Raw genomic sequence first — 22,800 nt, 5'->3', positions numbered from 1 at the left:
TCCCCCGAAGGCGGCTACTCTGCTGCATTCTACCCTTCAATCAATACAAAGGAGTACCAAGATGGCGACAGCCGGCATCATACAATGCAAAGGTTTACCAAGATGGCGGCCGCCTCCTGGCCGGCCGTACCTGATTGGCATAGATCACATGATTATGATTACCACGCCCCCGCATACTGATTCGTTTATTATGATCCGTAAACCACGCCCCTTGCCTCTGAGACCCGTCTCTAGGCGTGGCTGTTGAGGAGGAGGGTGTGCCGAGGACAATTCGCACATGCGCAGTGTGACCGCGGCCTGACAGCTGCGCCGGCAACATGCAGAAGTACGAGAAGCTGGAGAAGATCGGAGAGGGTGAGAGCCGGCATAGGGGAGCTGGGAGAGCCCGGGGATGTGGGGCCTAGTACCTTTACTAAGCAGGAGTGATCTATACTAGCACGGCTATACGAGATCAGTGCTCTCTACACTATCTGATCCCTACCCAGAATCCTGATCCCTACTCACAGCCCTGATCCCTACCCATAGCCACAGAGCCCTGATCCCTACCATTAGCCACAGAACCCTGATCCCTACCCACAGCCAAAGAGCCCTGATCCCTACCCACAGCCACAGAGCCCTGATCCCTACCCATAGCCCCAGAGTCCTGATCCCTACCCATAGCGCCCTGATCCCTACCCATAGCGCCCTGATCCCTACCCATAGCCCCAGAGTCCTGATCCCTACCCACAGAGCCCTGAGCCCTACCCATAGCCCCAGAGTCCTGATCCCTACCCACAGCACCCTAATCCCTACCCACCGCCCTGATCCCTACCCATAGCCCCAGAGTCCTGATCCCTACCCACAGCCCTGATCCCTACCCATAGCCCCAGAGTCCTGATCCCTACCCACAGCACCCTAATCCCTACCCATAGCCCCAGGGTCCTGATCCCTACCCACCGCCCTGATCCCTACCCATAGCCCCAGAGTCCTGATCCCTACCCACAGCCCTGATCCCTACCCATAGCCATAGAGCCCCGATCCCTTCCCATAGCCCCAGAGTCCTGATCCCTACCCGTAGCCACAGAGTCCTGATCCCTACCCGTAGCCACAGAGCCCTGATCCCTACCCTTAGCCACAGAGCCCTGATCCCTACCCGTAGCCACAGAGCCCTGATCCCTACCCGTAGCCCCAGAGCCCTGATCCCTACCCGTAGCCCCTGATCCCTACCCGTAACCACAGAGCCCTGATCCCTACCCGTAGCCCCAGAGCCCTGATCCCTACCCACATCCTCCCTACCCATAGCCGCAGCAAATTGTTAGGACAGAAAAAGTGCGTCTTGGTGTGGTGCACCTCAATGAATAATCACAACAAATAAAATGTAACCTTTATTTGAATTAAACTAAAATAGCAAAATATAAAAAAAACAGCACAGACGGGGCTCCCGTGTGTAATATAGACGTCTATAGATTTTAACTGCCTGCAGTGTCTCAGAAGAGGCTCTGTTCGAGGTTCCCCAGTTAAATCTCTCACGGTTACTTTATGGCAACAATGTAGGTTTATACACAATAAATGAACAGTGTTTCAATTTCTGCAGAGATTAGTGGGACTCTGACTGCCAGTGTGACACTCAGCAAGGGCTGTATGTGTTACCCTGGTGATATGTCACTTTAGAAATTGCTTACATAAACATTCTCATCAACAGTCTGTATCAACCCTCAATTAATCTTTAAGTCACTTCTTATCTGTATTGTTGCCTTGAAAAAGCGGGAAGCGAAACGCGTGCCGGCACTGACAGCCGAGCAAGTGTGCTCCCGCGTGTTGCGCCTCTGTCATTCAAACTGTCCCTGATCCCTACCCGCAGCGCCCTGTCCCCGATCCCTACCCGTAGCCGCAGCGCCCTGTCCCTGATCCCTGTGTCCGGTTCCTAATCCCTAGCGACATGTGTGATAGGAGATACGTCATGTTATATGTAGCCCATGTTCCGTGTTCTTACCATGTTCTGATAACTGTCCCTGTCCCCCCCCAGGTACCTACGGAACTGTGTTTAAAGCTAAGAACCGCGAGACCCATGAGATTGTGGCTCTGAAGCGTGTGCGTCTGGATGACGATGATGAGGTGAGAGAGCCTGTGTGATAGGCCAGGGAAATGGGGGCGTGGTGGGAGGTACCTGATATCACGTGGGCATGTCTTGTCTTTCAGGGCGTCCCCAGTTCTGCCCTCCGGGAGATCTGCTTACTGAAAGAGCTGAAACACAAGAACATCGTTAGGTAACAAGGCGACCTCTTAGCGGAGGGATCAATCACCGCTATACATACATGTGGCGTGTAATTAGTGGGTAGCTGGTCCCACTGCTGCCCTCCGGGGGTAGTGTGTGTGTGCCCCCCGGGGGTAATGTGTATGTGTGTGCGCCCCCTTGGGGGGGTGCGTGCGCATTACCAGACTGACTGTACGTCGTCTTCACAGGTTACATGACGTTCTGCACAGTGACAAGAAGCTGACGCTCGTGTTTGAGTACTGTGATCAGGTAAGCGCTTGTCTGCCTGCCGACCACTATTGGTCGACAGGTTAAAGGTTGACTTTTCATGATATTTTTTTTTCGGTACTTGTTTCCTAGCACGGCCACAATCTGGAGTAATCGTGTCCCTTAATTAAGGGACACGATTACCCCCGATGGACCCGATTTCTTTTGAAATCAGGTCCATTTTGCCGGCTAGGATACAATATCGGGGGCATCGCGTCGGTCGGGACCATTAACATTGGTCCTGACGCGACCGACGCAATGCCCCCGATATTTCCATAGGCTTCAATGTTAAAAAATATTTTAACATTGAAATCTTGTCGGGAAAGTTAAAATATCGGGGGCATCGCGTCGGTCGGGACCATTAACATTGGTCCCGACGCGATGCACCCGATTTTTGCATAGGCTTCAATGTTAAAATATTTTTTAACATTGAAATGGTGAAAAATTGTGAAAAAATGTGAAATGGGCCAATATGACCCATTTCACATTATAGATGTCCCCGTCGTCACCCCACGATAGACGCCAACCCGAAGCGTGGCGAGCGCAGCGAGCCCGCGAGGGGCGGCGGTGCGCGTCCTCCGACCTTTTCATTCCCCTACTATCCACGTCGGCGTGGAGTTGAGAATAGAATAGTGTGGCGAGCGCAGCGAGCCACCGAGCCCGAAGCGTGGCGAGCGCACGCGGATACCTTCACAGTTATACGCGTCCCTTCGCGGCCTTCACAGGTGTCCGTGGCGACGCGGACACCTGTGAAGTCCGCGAAGGGACGCGTTTACCTGTGAAGGTATCCGCGTCCCCTCGCGGGGCTCGCCACGCTTCGGGCTCGGTGGCTCGCTGCGCTCGCCACACTATTCTATTCTCAACTCCACGCCGACGTGGATAGTAGGGGAATGAAAAGGTCGTAGGACGCGCACCGCCGCCCCTCGCGGGCACGCTGCGCTCGCCACGCTTCGGGTTGTCGTCTATCGTGGGCTGGAGTTTACGCGCTTACATTTGGGGGGGTTGGGAATTTTTTTCATTGAATCCAATGTAAAATTGGGTCCCAGGGACCCAATTTACATTGGATTCAATGAAAAAAATCGGGTCCAAAATCGGTCGGTCGCGTCGATCGCATCGCATGCGACCAAATCGCATGCGATGCGATCGACCCGATTTTTCCGACACGACCACCCCGATCTAAATCGGTGTGGCCGTGCTAGGAAACAAGTACCTTTTTTTCTTCAAATACTGACCTGTTCATAGATCACCATCCCATAGTGGGAGAATATAATGGTGTGCCGAGCGCAGCGGTACACTAGTACGGTGCCCGTTTTTTTGACAGACGCCCAAAATTTAGAAAAACTCATGTCGACCTTTTGACAATGTTGACTAATGCATGTGTTGACCTTTCACCTGTTGACCAATAGTGATCAACCTAATTACTGTCGCCCTAATAATAACTGTCAACAAATTGGTTGTGCCTCAGTGATCGTCAGCTCTTCTTCCTCTGTATTTCAGGACCTGAAGAAGTACTTTGACAGCTGTAATGGGGACTTGGACCCAGAGATAGTTAAGGTGAGGTTCCCCTGCCAGGGTGTCATTACCTGTGTTGTGGAGATGTGGTTTGGTGGGCACGTGGTCTGTGTTGTGTGGTTTGGTGTGCCCACAGTACCATGGCGATGGATACATCCAATCAGGGCTATCCTCAGCACTGATTGGTTGAGCGGAGTCCCAGTGACTTGACCAGCCAGGGTGAGGTTTTGGCCGGGGGACCTTGTGCATTATGCCATTGGCTGTTGGAGCCCGGTGCTGGCTCTAAAGTACGGGGGACCCCTATTCTTTTTGCCCCCATGTTTTTGGCACCAGGACCGGTCCAAGAACCTGATGCTGGTTTGTTAAATGTAGGGGGGAACCCCACCAATCCCCCCTCCCGTATTTGGGAAACCAGGACCTTCTCAAACAGCCCGAGGCTGGTTATGCGGGACGGGGGGGATTCCCTACTGCCCGCGTTCTGTAACCGCCTATATTGGTCTGGATGTATTATAGCTGTATATTAATGGCCATAATCTTTCTGTCTCTGTCAGTCCTTCATGTATCAGCTGCTGAAGGGCCTAGCGTTCTGCCACAGCCGCAACGTCCTGCACCGAGACCTCAAGCCACAGAATCTACTCATCAACAGGGTGAGAATCCAGACATGAAGATAGTGGGGTGTAGCGCACAGACGCTGGCAGGGGGACATGGACTGGAGATGGGGGGTGCGCCAATATTGTCTCCAAGTTTAGGATAGGTCCGTTCTGTACTAGGATATGTCACATATAAGGAGGCTTAGGATAGGTCGGTCCCGTGTGTGGGTACATTGTATAGAACGAGGCTTAGGAATGGTCAGTCCCGTGTGAGGGTACATAACATATAACAAGACTTAGGATAGGTCAGTCCTGTGTGAGGGTACATCACATAGAACGAGGCTTAGGAATGGTCAGTCCCGTGTGAGGGTACATCATATATAAGGAATGAGGCTTAGGATAGGTCAGTCCTGTGTGAGGGTACATTGCATAGAACGATGCTTAGGATAGGTCAGTCCTGTGTGAGGGTACATCGCATATAACGAGGCTTAGGATAGGTCAGTCCTGTGTGAGGGTACATCGCATATAACGAGGCTTAGGATAGGTCAGTCCTGTGTGAGGGTACATCGCATAGAACGAGGCTTAGGATAGGTCAGTTCCGTGTGAGGGTACATCGCATAGAACGAGGCTTAGGATAGGTCAGTCCTGTGTGAGGGTACATTGCATAGAACGATGCTTAGGATAGGTCAGTCCTGTGTGAGGGTACATCGCATATAACGAGGCTTAGGATAGGTCAGTCCTGTGTGAGGGTACATCGCATATAACGAGGCTTAGGATAGGTCAGTCCTGTGTGAGGGTACATCGCATATAACGAGGCTTAGGAATGGTCAGTCCCGTGTGAGGGTACATCATATATAAGGAATGAGGCTTAGGATAGGTCAGTCCTGTGTGAGGGTACATTGCATAGAACGATGCTTAGGATAGGTCAGTCCTGTGTGAGGGTACATCGCATATAACGAGGCTTAGGATAGGTCAGTCCTGTGTGAGGGTACATCGCATATAACGAGGCTTAGGATAGGTCAGTCCTGTGTGAGGGTACATCGCATATAACGAGGCTTAGGAATGGTCAGTCCCGTGTGAGGGTACATCATATATAAGGAATGAGGCTTAGGATAGGTCAGTCCTGTGTGAGGGTATATCACATAGAACGAGGCTTAGGATAGGTCAGTCCTGTGTGAGGGTACATCGCATATAATGAGGCTTAGGATAGGTCAGTCCTGTGTGAGGGTACATCGCATATAACGAGGCTTAGGATAGGTCAGTCCTGTGTGAGGGTACATTGCATAGAACGAGGCTTAGGATAGGTCAGTCCTGTGTGAGGGTACATCGCATATAACGAGGCTTAGGATAGGTCAGTCCTGTGTGAGGGTACATCGCATATAACGAGGCTTAGGATAGGTCCGTCCTGTGTGAGGGTACATCACATATAACGAGGCTTAGGATAGGTCAGTTCCGTGTGAGGGTACATCGAATAGAACGAGGCTGAGGATAGGTCAGTCCCGTGTGAGGGTACATCGCATAGAACGAGGCTTAGGATAGGTCAGTCCTGTGTGAGGGTACATCGCATATAACGAAGCTTATAATAGGTCATTCCTGTGTGAGGGTACATCGCATATAACCAGGCTTAGGATAGGTCAGTTCCGTGTGAGGGTACATCGAATAGAACGAGGCTGAGGATAGGTCAGTCCCGTGTGAGGGTACATCGCATAGAACGAGGCTTAGGATAGGTCAGTCCTGTGTGAGGGTACATCGCATATAACGAAGCTTATAATAGGTCATTCCTGTGTGAGGGTACATCACATATAACGAGGCTTAGGATAGGTCAGTTCCGTGTGAGGGTACATCGAATAGAACGAGGCTGAGGATAGGTCAGTCCTGTGTGAGGGTACATCGCATATAACGAGGCTTAGGATAGGTCAGTCCTGTGTGAGGGTACATCGCATATAACGAGGCTTAGGATAGGTCAGTCCTGTGTGAGGGTACATCGCATATAACGAGGCTTAGGAATGGTCAGTCCCGTGTGAGGGTACATCATATATAAGGAATGAGGCTTAGGATAGGTCAGTCCTGTGTGAGGGTATATCACATAGAACGAGGCTTAGGATAGGTCAGTCCTGTGTGAGGGTACATCGCATATAACAAAGCTTATAATAGGTCATTCCTGTGTGAGGGTACATCACATAGAACGAGGCTTTGGATAGGTCATTCCTGTGTGAGGGTACATCACATAGAACGAGGCTTTGGATAGGTCAGTCCTGTGTAATGATACATCACATAGAACAAGGATCGGGATAGTTCGCCATTTGGAATCTGTAATGTATTATCCCGTATGTTGGTCTTTTCCTGCGCCTGCTTCTCTCTGCTCTGTGCTATAAGTACCAGTCACTGGGCTGTGTGGTATCGGTGTGAACGAATGCTGCCTTGTTTCAGAATGGGGAGTTGAAGCTTGCTGACTTCGGCCTCGCCAGAGCGTTCGGTATCCCGGTTCGCTGTTACTCCGCAGAGGTAAGAGATGTTCTGACGCGCTCCGTACACTAAGCTCTCTGCGGGCATTTGCAGCTCTCAATGCATCTATCTCCGTTACCAGGTGGTGACGCTCTGGTATCGCCCGCCTGACGTTCTATTTGGTGCCAAACTTTACTCCACTTCCATAGACATGTGGTCCGCTGGCTGTATCTTCGCAGGTAAAGGGGGGCACGGATTATTGACCTGACTGAGATACTGTGCTGTATCAGTTCTATAGAGCGGTTCTCGCTTCCGTTTCATAAGTAAAGATAATGACTGATCCCCGACCCCTCTCTGATCCCATAACGGACTGTTCCTCTTCTTCACTCGTCAGAATTGGCCAATGCCGGAAGGCCGCTGTTTCCTGGTAATGATGTAGACGACCAACTGAAGCGGATCTTCCGATATCCTTTCCGCTATTTGGGCATGAGAATGTATGTGACGGGGCTGTTACCCTTCTGCCGTATGTTACCTGTACTGTGCGTTCTTATGTCACTTTCCTTAACCCCACGGTACATTGCTTGGGACTCCAACGGAAGAGCAGTGGCCAGCAATGACCAAGCTACCAGACTATAAGGTGATTGGGGGAAGTGGGAGATAGACTGAACCAATGAGGGATTTACTTGTTGCCACAAGAATGACTGGAGATGTGTTATTGGACGGCTGCAGCATCAATCAGGGAGGTATTACAGCCTTGCTCACACAAAGAACATAAAAGGTGAATGTATCGCTGCCATTCGGATGAATAGACTGTTGTACAAGAAGCTTTTTATTATGATGAATTCACAAACCTTAAGGGGTAAATTTACTAAGATGGGATGTTGCCCATAGCAACCAATCAGAATGAATCTATCTGTTCTCTTCTAGAAGATGCTAAATAAGGAGTAATTTGGTTGATAGGGGCAATATCCTATCTTCAATAGAATGCCCATCCTAGTAAATTTACCCCAAAAATACATTAACCTTCCATGTGATACTGTAAATGTCACAAATACTAAAACAAGAACATTGTCTTAATACATCAGAATAAGCAGCTTCCCGGTCCGCGCCATCCTAAGTAATAGAACTGGAATAACATCCGGTAGTTACGGTAACGTTGTTGTGTTTTGGATCAAGCAGAATGACCAGAAACAGCTGTGTCCTCAGATCTGTCCTAGAACGCCTGTGTCTAATTAATGTATATGTACGGATGTGTCCTCAGATCAGTCCTAGAACGCCTGTGTCTAATTAATGTATATGTACGGATGTGTCCTCAGATCAGTCCTAGAACGCCTGTGTCTAATTAATGTATATGTACGGATGTGTCCTCAGATCAGTCCTAGAACGCCTGTGTCTAATTAATGTATATGTACGGATGTGTCCTCAGATCAGTCCTAGAACGCCTGTGTCTAATTAATGTATATGTATGGATGTGTCCTCAGATCAGTCCTAGAACGCCTGTGTCTAATTAATGTATATGTACGGATGTGTCCTCAGATCAGTCCTAGAAGAACTCCTGTGTCTAATTAATGTATATGTACGGATGTGTCGTCAGATCAGTCCTAGAAGAACTCCTGTGTCTAATTAATGTATATGTACAGATGTGTCGTCAGATCAGTCCTAGAAGAACTCCTGTGTCTAATTAATGTATATGTACGGATGTGTCCTCAGATCTGTCCTAGAACGCCTGTGTCTAATTAATGTATATGTACGGATGTGTCCTCAGATCAGTCCTAGAACGCCTGTGTCTAATTAATGTATATGTACGGATGTGTCCTCAGATCAGTCCTAGAACGCCTGTGTCTAATTAATGTATATGTACGGATGTGTCCTCAGATCAGTCCTAGAACGCCTGTGTCTAATTAATGTATATGTACGGATGTGTCCTCAGATCAGTCCTAGAACTCCTGTGTCTAATTAATGTATATGTACGGATGTGTCCTCAGATCAGTCCTAGAACGCCTGTGTCTAATTAATGTATATGTACGGATGTGTCCTCAGATCAGTCCTAGAACGCCTGTGTCTAATTAATGTATATGTACGGATGTGTCCTCAGATCAGTCCTAGAAGAACTCCTGTGTCTAATTAATGTATATGTACGGATGTGTCCTCAGATCAGTCCTAGAAGAACGCCTGTGTCTAATTAATGTATATGTACGGATGTGTCCTCAGATCAGTCCTAGAATGCCTGTGTCTAATTAATGTATATGTACGGATGTGTCCTCAGATCAGTCCTAGAACTCCTGTGTCTAATTAATGTATATGTACGGATGTGTCCTCAGATCAGTCCTAGAAGAACTCCTGTGTCTAATTAATGTATATGTACGGATGTGTCCTCAGATCAGTCCTAGAAGAACGCCTGTGTCTAATTAATGTATATGTACGGATGTGTCCTCAGATCAGTCCTAGAAGAACGCCTGTGTCTAATTAATGTATATGTACGGATGTGTCCTCAGATCAGTCCTAGAACTCCTGTGTCTAATTATTGTACATGTACGGATGTGTCCTCAGATCAGTCCTAGAATGCCTGTGTCTAATTAATGTATATGTACGGATGTGTCCTCAGATCAGTCCTAGAAGAACTCCTGTGTCTAATGAATGTATATGTACGGATGTGTCCTCAGATCAGTCCTAGAACGCCTGTGTCTAATTAATGTATATGTACGGATGTGTCCTCAGATCAGTCCTAGAACGCCTGTGTCTAATTAATGTATATGTACGGATGTGTCCTCAGATCAGTCCTAGAACGCCTGTGTCTAATTAATGTATATGTACGGATGTGTCCTCAGATCAGTCCTAGAAGAACGCCTGTGTCTAATTATTGTATATGTACGGATGTGTCCTCAGATCAGTCCTAGAACTCCTGTGTCTAATTATTGTACATGTACGGATGTGTCCTCAGATCAGTCCTAGAATGCCTGTGTCTAATTAATGTATATGTACGGATGTGTCCTCAGATCAGTCCTAGAAGAACTCCTGTGTCTAATTAATGTATATGTACGGATGTGTCCTCAGATCAGTCCTAGAACGCCTGTGTCTAATTAATGTATATGTACGGATGTGTCCTCAGATCAGTCCTAGAACGCCTGTGTCTAATTAATGTATATGTACGGATGTGTCCTCAGATCAGTCCTAGAACGCCTGTGTCTAATTAATGTATATGTACGGATGTGTCCTCAGATCTGTCCTAGAACGCCTGTGTCTAATTAATGTATATGTACGGATGTGTCCTCAGATCTGTCCTAGAAGAACTCCTGTGTCTAATTAATGTATATGTACGGATGTGTCCTCAGATCTGTCCTAGAACGCCTGTGTCTAATTAATGTATATGTACGGATGTGTCCTCAGATCAGTCCTAGAAGAACTCCTGTGTCTAATTAATGTACCGTATATACTCGAGTATAAGCCGACCCGAATATAAGCCGAGGCCCCTAATTTTGCCCCAAAAATCTGGGAAAACTTATTGACTCGAGTATAAGCCGGGACACACACACATACGGTATTACTGGTAGTATACATACAAACAGCGAAGAACTCACAACGTATACAAACAATGCTGACAAAAACACACAAATGGTACACACACAGTTGACACAGTCTGTGTCAACTGTGTGTATACCATTTGTGTGTTTTTGTCAGCATTATTTGTATACGTTGTGAGTTCTTCGCTGACAGGCATACACACACTTGCACAGTATACATACACACACAAACATGCTGTACTACACATACACACACACAGACATGCATAGTACACGTGTGTAAAAAAAACAACATAAAGGTACAGTAATTTATTACAGCACATACTGTACCCAGAGCCCCCTCAGTGTCCCCCCCCCCCCCCCACACCAGAATTTATTTTACTTTATTTAATACCTTTATTCAGGGTACCAGTTAATACTGGTACTTAATATGCAGGACGGAGCAGAGCAGAGGGAGCGGAGCACCAGGCAGGAAGTGTCAACCTCTGACACTCCTGCGTGTGTCCGGCCCCTGCTCTGTCCTGCTGCAGCACAGCGCCGACGGGAGAATGGCAAGGTAGGGAAGCCGGGGGAACGGGCGGCAGAGCGGGCGGGGGAGCCAGCGGGGGAGCCGGCAGCAGCAGTGCACAGCTCCGGCGCTTTGTGGTATGTCTGCGCTGGAGCTAGTGTTCCGCCGGCTCAGCGGAATGGGGCTAAATGCTATGGGCAGGCACTTGACTCGAGTATAAGCCGAGTAGGGTGTTTTCTGCCCATTAAATTGGGCAGAAAAACTCGGCTTATACTCGAGTATATACGGTATATGTACGGATGTGTCCTCAGATCAGTCCTAGAACGCCTGTGTCTAATTAATGTATATGTACGGATGTGTCCTCAGATCAGTCCTAGAACGCCTGTGTCTAATTAATGTATATGTACGGATGTGTCCTCAGATCAGTCCTAGAACGCCTGTGTCTAATTAATGTATATGTACGGATGTGTCCTCAGATCAGTCCTAGAAGAACGCCTGTGTCTAATTAATGTATATGTACGGATGTGTCCTCAGATCAGTCCTAGAACGCCTGTGTCTAATTAATGTATATGTACGGATGTGTCCTCAGATCAGTCCTAGAAGAACGCCTGTGTCTAATTAATGTATATGTACGGATGTGTCGTCAGATCAGTCCTAGAAGAACTCCTGTGTCTAATTAATGTATATGTACGGATGTGTCCTAAGATCAGTCCTAGAAGAACTCCTGTGTCTAATTAATGTATATGTACGGATGTGTCCTAAGATCAGTCCTAGAAGAACGCCTGTGTCTAATTAATGTATATGTACGGATGTGTCCTCAGATCAGTCCTAGAAGAACTCCTGTGTCTAATTAATGTATATGTACGGATGTGTCCTAAGATCAGTCCTAGAAGAACGCCTGTGTCTAATTAATGTATATGTACGGATGTGTCCTCAGATCAGTCAGAACTCCTGTGTCTAATTATTGTACATGTACGGATGTGTCCTCAGATCAGTCCTAGAATGCCTGTGTCTAATTAATGTATATGTACGGATGTGTCCTCAGATCAGTCCTAGAACGCCTGTGTCTAATTAATGTATATGTACGGATGTGTCCTCAGATCAGTCCTAGAAGAACGCCTGTGTCTAATTATTGTATATGTACGGATGTGTCCTCAGATCAGTCCTAGAACTCCTGTGTCTAATTAATGTATATGTACGGATGTGTCCTCAGATCAGTCCTAGAAGAACTCCTGTGTCTAATTAATGTATATGTACGGATGTGTCCTCAGATCTGTCCTAGAACGCCTGTGTCTAATTAATGTATATGTACGGATGTGTCCTCAGATCTGTCCTAGAACGCCTGTGTCTAATTAATGTATATGTACGGATGTGTCCTCAGATCAGTCCTAGAAGAACTCCTGTGTCTAATTAATGTATATGTACGGATGTGTCCTCAGATCTGTCCTAGAACGCCTGTGTCTAATTAATGTATATGTACGGATGTGTCCTCAGATCTGTCCTAGAACGCCTGTGTCTAATTAATGTATATGTACGGATGTGTCCTCAGATCAGTCCTAGAACGCCTGTGTCTAATTAATGTATATGTACGGATGTGTCCTCAGATCAGTCCTAGAACGCCTGTGTCTAATTAATGTATATGTACGGATGTGTCCTCAGATCTGTCCTAGAACGCCTGTGTCTAATTAATGTATATGTACGGATGTGTCCTCAGATCTGTCCTAGAACGCCTGTGTCTAATTAATGTATATGTACGGATGTGTCCTCAGATCAGTCCTAGAACGCCTGTGTCTAATTATTGTATATGTACGGATGTGTCCTCAGATCAGTCCTAGAACGCCTGTGTCTGTCTAATGTATATGTACGGATGTGTCCTCAGATCAGTCCTAGAACGCCTGTGTCTAATTAATGTATATGTACGGATGTGTCCTCAGATCAGTCCTAGAACGCCTGTGTCTGTCTAATGTATATGTACGGATGTGTCCTCAGATCAGTCCTAGAACGCCTGTGTCTAATTAATGTATATGTACGGATGTGTCCTCAGATCAGTCCTAGAACGCCTGTGTCTAATTAATGTATATGTACGGATGTGTCCTCAGATCCGTCCTAGAAGAACGCCTGTGTCTAATTAATGTATATGTACGGATGTGTCATCAGATCAGTCCTAGAAGAACTCCTGTGTCTAATTAATGTATATGTACGGATGTGTCCTCAGATCCGTCCTAGAAGAACTCCTGTGTCTAATTAATGTATATGTACGGATGTGTCCTCAGATCCGTCCTAGAAGAACTCCTGTGTCTAATTAATGTATATGTACGGATGTGTCCTCAGATCAGTCCTAGAAGAACGCCTGTGTCTAATTAATGTATATGTACGAATGTGTCCTCAGATCAGTCCTAGAAGAACTCCTGTGTCTAATTAATGTATATGTACGGATGTGTCCTAAGATCAGTCCTAGAAGAACTCCTGTGTCTAATTAATGTATATGTACGGATGTGTCCTAAGATCAGTCCTAGAAGAACGCCTGTGTCTAATTAATGTATATGTACGGATGTGTCCTCAGATCAGTCCTAGAAGAACTCCTGTGTCTAATTAATGTATATGTACGGATGTGTCCTAAGATCAGTCCTAGAAGAACGCCTGTGTCTAATTAATGTATATGTACGGATGTGTCCTCAGATCAGTCAGAACTCCTGTGTCTAATTAATGTATATGTACGGATGTGTCCTCAGATCAGTCCTAGAAGAACTCCTGTGTCTAATTAATGTATATGTACGGATGTGTCCTCAGATCAGTCCTAGAAGAACGCCTGTGTCTAATTATTGTATATGTACGGATGTGTCCTCAGATCAGTCCTAGAATGCCTGTGTCTAATTAATGTATATGTACGGATGTGTCCTCAGATCAGTCCTAGAACGCCTGTGTCTAATTAATGTATATGTACGGATGTGTCCTCAGATCAGTCCTAGAAGAACGCCTGTGTCTAATTATTGTATATGTACGGATGTGTCCTCAGATCAGTCCTAGAACTCCTGTGTCTAATTAATGTATATGTACGGATGTGTCCTCAGATCAGTCCTAGAAGAACTCCTGTGTCTAATTAATGTATATGTACGGATGTGTCCTCAGATCTGTCCTAGAACGCCTGTGTCTAATTAATGTATATGTACGGATGTGTCCTCAGATCTGTCCTAGAACGCCTGTGTACGGATGTGTCCTCAGATCAGTCCTAGAAGAACTCCTGTGTCTAATTAATGTATATGTACGGATGTGTCCTCAGATCTGTCCTAGAACGCCTGTGTCTAATTAATGTATATGTACGGATGTGTCCTCAGATCTGTCCTAGAACGCCTGTGTCTAATTAATGTATATGTACGGATGTGTCCTCAGATCAGTCCTAGAAGAACTCCTGTGTCTAATTAATGTATATGTACGGATGTGTCCTCAGATCTGTCCTAGAACGCCTGTGTCTAATTAATGTATATGTACGGATGTGTCCTCAGATCTGTCCTAGAACGCCTGTGTCTAATTAATGTATATGTACGGATGTGTCCTCAGATCAGTCCTAGAACGCCTGTGTCTAATTAATGTATATGTACGGATGTGTCCTCAGATCAGTCCTAGAACGCCTGTGTCTAATTAATGTATATGTACGGATGTGTCCTCAGATCTGTCCTAGAACGCCTGTGTCTAATTAATGTATATGTACGGATGTGTCCTCAGATCTGTCCTAGAACGCCTGTGTCTAATTAATGTATATGTACGGATGTGTCCTCAGATCAGTCCTAGAACGCCTGTGTCTAATTAATGTATATGTACGGATGTGTCCTCAGATCAGTCCTAGAACGCCTGTGTCTGTCTAATGTATATGTACGGATGTGTCCTCAGATCAGTCCTAGAACGCCTGTGTCTAATTAATGTATATGTACGGATGTGTCCTCAGATCAGTCCTAGAACGCCTGTGTCTAATTAATGTATATGTACGGATGTGTCCTCAGATCAGTCCTAGAAGAACGCCTGTGTCTAATTAATGTATATGTACAGATGTGTCCTCAGATCAGTCAGAACTCCTGTGTCTAATTATTGTATATGTACGGATGTGTCCTCAGATCAGTCCTAGAACGCCTGTGTCTAATTAATGTATATGTACGGATGTGTCCTCAGATCAGTCCTAGAACGCCTGTGTCTAATTAATGTATATGTACGGATGTGTCCTCAGATCAGTCCTAGAACGCCTGTGTCTGTCTAATGTATATGTACGGATGTGTCCTCAGATCAGTCCTAGAACGCCTGTGTCTAATGTATATGTACGGATGTGTCCTCAGATCAGTCCTAGAACGCCTGTGTCTAATTAATGTATATGTACGGATGTGTCCTCAGATCAGTCCTAGAAGAACGCCTGTGTCTAATTAATGTATATGTACAGATGTGTCCTCAGATCAGTCAGAACTCCTGTGTCTAATTATTGTATATGTACGGATGTGTCCTCAGATCAGTCCTAGAACGCCTGTGTCTAATTAATGTATATGTACGGATGTGTCCTCAGATCAGTCCTAGAACGCCTGTGTCTAATTAATGTATATGTACGGATGTGTCCTCAGATCCGTCCTAGAAGAACGCCTGTGTCTAATTAATGTATATGTACGGATGTGTCATCAGATCAGTCCTAGAAGAACTCCTGTGTCTAATTAATGTATATGTACGGATGTGTCCTCAGATCCGTCCTAGAAGAACTCCTGTGTCTAATTAATGTATATGTACGGATGTGTCCTCAGATCCGTCCTAGAAGAACTCCTGTGTCTAATTAATGTATATGTACGGATGTGTCCTCAGATCAGTCAGAACTCCTGTGTCTAATTAATGTATATGTACGGATGTGTCCTCAGATCAGTCCTAGAAGAACGCCTGTGTCTAATTAATGTATATGTACGGATGTGTCCTCAGATCAGTCCTAGAACGCCTGTGTCTAATTAATGTATATGTACGGATGTGTCCTCAGATCAGTCCTAGAACGCCTGTGTCTAATTAATGTATATGTACGGATGTGTCCTCAGATCAGTCCTAGAAGAACGCCTGTGTCTAATTAATGTATATGTACGGATGTGTCCTCAGATCAGTCCTAGAACGCCTGTGTCTAATTAATGTATATGTACGGATGTGTCCTCAGATCAGTCCTAGAAGAACGCCTGTGTCTAATTAATGTATATGTACGGATGTGTCCTCAGATCAGTCCTAGAAAAACGCCTGTGTCTAATTATTGTATATGTACAGATGTGTCCTCATACATCCAGCTGCACAGCGTAACACGCCTGGGGTGAGTGAGGCACCGGGTCCCACAGGAATGTGTCTTAGTGATCATCCCTCTCCATCTCCTCCGACACCCTCGCTCCATACACTTTCCTCTGCCCCCCTAAGAGGCATTGTCATGACGGTAGTGGGAGGTAGCTCAAAAGCATAATGTAATGCCATCAGTCGAGTAGGACCCCAACTTTATTGGGGGGTCCCCTGTAAGCGCTATCCCTCTATATTAGAACTTACAGGGACTCAGTTGCACACAGATATACATGTGTCATATCACAGTAATCAGCAGTCTCCTCTTTCATCCTAGTTACATTGCATTCAGCGGTGTCCTATCATACCTGATAAAACATGGAGTTTTTCACACTTTTTTCTGATGTTTTACCGATTGCTTTTTATCGGGCTATCCTATTTGGATCGCCCAATAAGCAGCTTGAGCTCTCCCGAAAACAAGCATGTTCAGTGACGCCTGTGTGTCATCAGACGCTGCAGCAATGTTTCCTCTGGAAAACGGGGCATGTGTCTGGAATTTCGCTTCGTTTGCCTGTAGCAAGGGAAACAATATCCCCGATAATCCGTGCATGGCCGGCATTTGGAGCCCAGACCAGGCGTATTACCCACGCTTGCAGGTAAAAGGATATACCTGATGGTGTCTAAGATGTGTTTTGGCTAAAGGACGCCCGCTGCTAGGAGATTCCGGTGTGACCCCGTGTGCCTGGGGCGGCTGTAGTATGAGGACACATCTGTATATAGAGGTGAGGGAACAAGAAGCCGGTTTGGCTCCTGGTCCGTAGGTTAGCGACTCACGGATCTGCTCATCGCCAGGACTTTGTGCTTTATTCCCAGCCATATCCTATGTATCCCGCTACCACGTCTCTGGTGAACGTTGTGCCCAAACTGAATGCCACCGGCCGGGATCTGTTACAGGTGAGCTCTGTTCTTCTCACTTGTTTGTTCCCTAAGTGTTTGCTTAACCTCCGTTCCTAAACCCACCGCCTGCTGCTTGCAGACCGGATGGTATGTTGGGAGATTGTTGATGTTCATTTAATAGTATTTTCCAGAACCATTTTTTTTAAACCCTATACAGGGAACCTGAAAGTCGTGTTCAGAATTATCTATATTTCTGCTGAAATTTGTCCTAAAACTACCTCCGATTTTCACACAAGCCCTAAAAGTATATAGAGACCAAATCAAATAAATGAGACAAAAAAAATGAATGTGCTTTTTTTTATTGCTATATAATCTAGTATCACACATCTGTTACTGGCATGAAATGCAGCCCCTCCTCCCGGCAGCCCAGAGTGCAGCCCCTCCTCCCGGCAGCCCAGAGTGCAGCCTCTCCTCCCGGCAGCCCAGAGTGCAGCCCCTCCTCCCGGCAGCCCAGAGTGCAGCCCCTCCTCCCGGCAGCCCAGAGTGCAGCCCCTCCTCCCGGCAACCTCCCAAATCAGCCTTCTAAGTGTGACCAGGGATTAAAATCACAGGTTGCGACATTCACATTTGACACGAGTTGTCTACCTAGAAAAACTCTGTAAAATACATAGTGAAAAACCCGGGATTTCTGCTGTGTCTGGATGCTTGGTGGCCATATCGCTGCCATATCTCCACCATCGGATGCAGCTAGCGGACATGTATCTTGGAAACAGATCAGTTCTGTAGCTGGAATGTGAGGGTGACCATGTGTTCTACTGAGCGGAATACTGATCAGACGCTCTGCGAACGCATTTGCAGTTTCCCTATGAACCTATTACCTAAGGATGAGTCATATGCCAGGGGCAAAGTGCCGCAAACGGCCGGTGCCACCTCTGCGTATGGAAGCAGTGCCTGCACTACAACGTTATGTCAACGGCTTATTACAATGGGCAGCCGCACACAGGCCTCCGGTCACATGTGCCGAGCCAGGCGGCCTCCGGTCACATGCGCTGTAGGGGTCCGGTGGATGACCTGGTTCCTGTAGGAATATCCTGATGCCCTGGCGTACAGTGAGGTGTGTAACAGTTTAGTCAGCGACCAAAGCTTTGTTATGGGAGAACGTGACTGTCCCGCAGTGAGCCCCAACCCACTGAGCGCTGACTCCGAGTCGGCCAACTATCCGCGCCCGTCTCAGTAACGCCATTGTGGTTCTGTTAATCCCAGCCGCTATGTACCAACCTTCATCAGAGTGTCTGCCAAGGAGGGTGCAATTTGTTATGGCAGCAAATGAGGAAACTGACCCATATTCCTGCCCACGGATGTGGAATCAGATGTTGAACGGTCAGAGATAGGTGTGAGGTCCAGATGCCGTCGTAATGGCCACGTAAAATTGTGTATTCAAAAATAAACTGTACACGCCTGCATCCGTCCATCCGTGGGTGGCAGTGGTGGCTGGTGCTTACCCGTGGTAGTAGACTGATGCTGTGGCAGGAGTAGGTCTCCCACCCCTCTACAGTCCTCCACCAATAAGAAAGCAGTTTTTGTTTTTTATTACCATGCCCATGGATGAAACCTTGTCCCTCGTGGTGGTGGCTTCATGTCATTTGTTTTACTTGGGTTCTGAAAGTTCCAAAAGTAAATATATACTACTGGTTAGCCGCCCGTCATAATGACAGAACAACATAAAGAGATCTCTGCACAGACCACTGAGCGCACCCGAATGGCGCAACAATTGAATTGATCCATCTGCCGCCCTCTAGTGGCCGCTGGTACACCTCTTAAGGTGCGTACACACGGGGGCGATTTAGTGCAAAATCGCGGGAAATATGGTCGCTGAGCGACCATATTGCCCGCAATGGGAGTGTGCACCGGCGATATATCGCCGGGTGCGCGCTCCCGTTTTTGCCCCTGTGGTGATCGCTGGTCGCAGGAACATGCTCCTGCGACCAGCTGATTACCACTGCCGGCCTCACCCCGGCAGTTTATTTTTCATCAGCGACCATCTCTGGTCACTGATGAACAGGAGAAACAGCAATATATCTCCCTCATGTGTACACAGCATTAGAATTTACACGTGCTACAACCTATATCCGCCTACTGTCTCGGGGTAATGGTCATACAATATGTACACACCAATTAGTCAGAGCCCTAAGCTCACACCGACCGGCCGCGTGTCCCCTTCTATCGTTTTTTTTCTTTTATGTGCTTCGCTAAAATCCGCACTGCTCAGCTCCCTCTGGTCATAGATTATTCTTTCTACTACTTCTAATCAGCAGAAAGGGAGGGGGGAGAGGAACACCGGGGGAGGAAGAGGCCAAAGCTATACATGGGGCGGTTCTCAAAATTAGCACGAATGGACATATAGACACTTATGCTGGCCACACATCAGACCAACTTTCCTCCAACCATCCAACTAGCTGCTTGGATGGAATAAAAATATGGTACTGGATGGGAGCAAACGTAATATTTACTTCAGGAATTTGCTCCCAAAATCTGGAAAAGGACAAAAGACGCGGTAGTGTAATTGAACCTGTTTGATTTAAACAATTTGACTAAAAGTTTTTGTCCATTTTCCTGGGTTTGTGAGCACATTTCTGATTGTCCTTTGCTCCCATCCAGTACCACATTATTATTCCATCCAAGCAACTAGTTGGATGTTGGAGGAAAGTTGGTCTGATCGGTGGCCAGCATAACCAGGGACTTTTGTTTATATAGATGGGGTGGGAGGGATTTTGGATGTAATTACAATATGCCTTTCTGTACATGGCCAGCAAAGTCCCACAATGCATCACTGTTTTCTGTCAGCTCACCTGGACACTTACAGGCCTGAAGGCAGATTGGTGTGTGGGATAATGGTTGAAGGATGGTGGGTTGTACATTATCCCCTGCCCAGGTCTGTAGAACATATCCCACAATGCATCACTGTTTTCTGTCCGCTCATCTGGAAACTTACAGGCCCGAGAAGATGAGTGTGTGGGATAGTGGTAGATGGGTGGTGGGTTGGGCATTATCCCCTGCCCAGGTCCGTAACACATGTCCCACTTCTGCCTCTGCCCGAACCGTGATCTCTGTGTTCTTTTCTCACTGTGATTCTCTTTGTTTGCAGAACTTATTGAAGTGTAACCCAGTGCAGAGGATTTCAGCAGAAGAGGCATTGCAGCACCCATATTTTTTGGACTTCTGCCCCCCATAAATCTCATACAAATCCTGAACCTCCCCACCCAAAGGCCCTTTTTCCCATCATGCCCTGTTCTTGTCCACTTTGCATGGTTCCATATCCTTCCTTTGCTCCCAGACGTCAGTCATCGTACAGTGTTAGAGTGAGACTCTGCATTTACTGCCTGGTGCTGGCTTAGCGTCTCAGTGCACCTTAGTATGACTGAATACATTCCACACTGCAGCAGTAGCTATCACTGAAACAACAAGTCCTATGCGGGGGGGTAGAGCCTGCCACTAACTGAGGGTTGCTGGTGTGACTGGAACTTGCAACAGAATTTGGGGTCTCTGCATTGGAGGAACCTACCAAGGTCTTGGAGGAACTCTGTGTGGTAACATAGCATGGACTGAGAGCTCTGTGGGTGGAGCCTGCAATAGTGTGAGGACCTCTGCAGGTGGAGCCTACCATACACTGAGAACTTCTCTTGGTGGAGTCTTCTATGGACCGAGGACCTCTGTGTGGGTGGAGCCTGTTGTGGACTAAATCCCTCTGTGTGGATGGAGCCTACTACAGAACGTGGACCTGTGTGAGGGACATAAGCAAGATGAACCATTCCACTGCTACAGACTTCTAGTTCTTCAGCCTTACTGCAAGAGAATGACCCTTCCTCCCCAACCCATTGAGTTCCCTCCCTGTAATTTATTTGGAAACCTGTAGTCTGAACTACTCATACTTCCCTTTATACTGTTGTATATTTTAATGTGAATTTTTTTTTTTAGATGATTTGAGTGTATTTTGTTCATTTCCCCCTGTAAATGTATGTCCTATATGAGAAATGCAGTTTATTTCACGGCCCTCTACAGTGTTATTTATGCAGGAACTTCTCATATATGGCTAATACAATTCCAACATCTCTGATGAATGATTGATTTGAATTTATATAAAATGAGGATAATGTAACCTTCGTGGTTCTAACCCAAGGGAGAGGCTGAATACAATCTGTAGTAGTGTTATAGAGGTTCGACGTTCCCATGTCAATGCTGTGCCAATATGTACTTTGGTAGGTGACGATACCGAGATGTGATATTCTACTGATCTATAATAATGGGCAGGGAAAGGTCCACTCATTCTGTCTGGGGTATAGTAGAGGTCTGCATAGAATCGCCCACGTTGAACTGTTGATGTTTGGAGATATAAGAGGAGATGGTCAACAGACAGTTGGAGATGGGAGAGGACAGAGGCGGAGATGTAAATTTGGGTGTCATCAGCGTACAGTTGGTATTGGAAATTAAAGAAACTGATGAGCACGCCAATGGTAGAGGGAGCAAAGAAGGGGCAGAAGTTTGGTAGATGTGGAGATGGAGATTTTGTGTTTGGGTACATAGAAATTCAACCAAGATAATTTGGTGTCATGTAGGCAAATAGTGTGGAGGACTAACAGGAGTGGTTGGTCCACAGTGTCGGGCTCCCGTGAAATGGAGAAGGACATATATAGGGTTGAGGCTCCAGGATTTAACCATAAAGTTTTCATTGGTGACCTTGGTGAAGGTTCGGTTACCTGGCCTGTACTCGGTCAAGAAGGAAATGGTAGGAAAGGCGTTGGGTAGAAACAGCCCACTCAAGGTGCTTGGAGGGAAAGGGGATTGTGTGAGATGGGGCAGTAATTAGAGCAGGTCAAAGGAGGGGTCTTGTGAATGGTTGAAGGATGAGTGGGAAATACCGGAAGAAAAGGATTGGTGCAAGCAAGTGTCGGAATGGGGGAGGGGAGAGAATGGGGTTAGAGGGAAAAGTGGGGGGACTATAGCAGGGGTGGGGAACCTTTTTTTCCTGCCAAGGGCCATTTGGGTATGTATAACCTCATTTGTGGACCATACAGAATCGGCCTGTTATATCTGCCCAAACATTCCATTAACTCACCCTAATGTGTTGGCTGGAGACGCTTCTCTCGGATTCAGTATGAAATCCCGGCGGTTGGGATCCCGGCGTTCAAAATCCCGACAAGGCGGGGACGTGGATCGCCCCCCCCTTGTGGGCTCGCTGCGCTCGCCACGCAGCAGGCCCAGTGCCTCGCTGCGCTCGGCACACTAATTTATTCTCCCTCCAGGGGTGTTGTGGACACCCACGGAGGGAGAAAGTGTCGGGATTTCGGCGGTCGGGATTCCAGCGTCGGGATTCTGAAGGCCGGGATCCCGCCCGCCGGGATTTAAACTGCATCCCCTTCTCTCTGGTGAGTCTTGTGATGTTCCAACTGCTTTTCCAGGTTTGTGTGGGTCAGTCTGGAGCACAGTCGACTACGATGGGAAGTTTCCGCTTGCAGCAGTAAGTTGTTCTGAACACCTTTACATATTTCATTGCATGTC

At 47.0% G+C, this 22,800-nt stretch overlaps 1 protein-coding gene across 1 annotated transcript; it reads left to right on the top strand.

Annotated features, from left to right (window-relative positions):
* The first annotated feature begins 225 nt into the window (after positions 1 to 225).
* Positions 226 to 21,358, top strand: CDK5 (cyclin dependent kinase 5). The gene is made up of 12 exons (XM_083186656.1): positions 226 to 354; positions 2,006 to 2,094; positions 2,179 to 2,246; positions 2,443 to 2,503; positions 3,998 to 4,054; positions 4,564 to 4,659; positions 7,033 to 7,107; positions 7,190 to 7,286; positions 7,442 to 7,513; positions 7,626 to 7,684; positions 17,221 to 17,301; positions 20,390 to 21,358. The coding sequence occupies exons 1-12, from the start codon at positions 318 to 320 to the stop codon at positions 20,474 to 20,476; spliced, it is 879 nt and encodes a 292-aa protein (XP_083042782.1). The 5' UTR covers positions 226 to 317; the 3' UTR covers positions 20,477 to 21,358.
* The last annotated feature ends 1,442 nt before the right edge of the window (positions 21,359 to 22,800 follow it).

The sequence above is a fragment of the Crinia signifera genome, chromosome 5, assembly GCF_055691185.1.
Source record: "Crinia signifera chromosome 5, ASM5569118v1, whole genome shotgun sequence".
Lineage (NCBI taxonomy): Eukaryota > Metazoa > Chordata > Amphibia > Anura > Myobatrachidae > Crinia > Crinia signifera.
This window is presented reverse-complemented; position numbering and strand designations above follow the sequence as displayed.

Bases quoted from the DNA above. Each gene is read 5' to 3' on its own strand.
- CDK5 (XM_083186656.1), top strand. From the start codon at position 318: ATGCAGAAGTACGAGAAGCTGGAGAAGATCGGAGAGG. The intron at 355-2,005 runs GTGAGAGCCGGC...GTCCCCCCCCAG, and splicing joins GCTGGAGAAGATCGGAGAGG to GTACCTACGGAACTGTGTTT. The intron at 7,514-7,625 runs ATCCTTTCCGCT...CCCACGGTACAT, and splicing joins ACTGAAGCGGATCTTCCGAT to TGCTTGGGACTCCAACGGAA.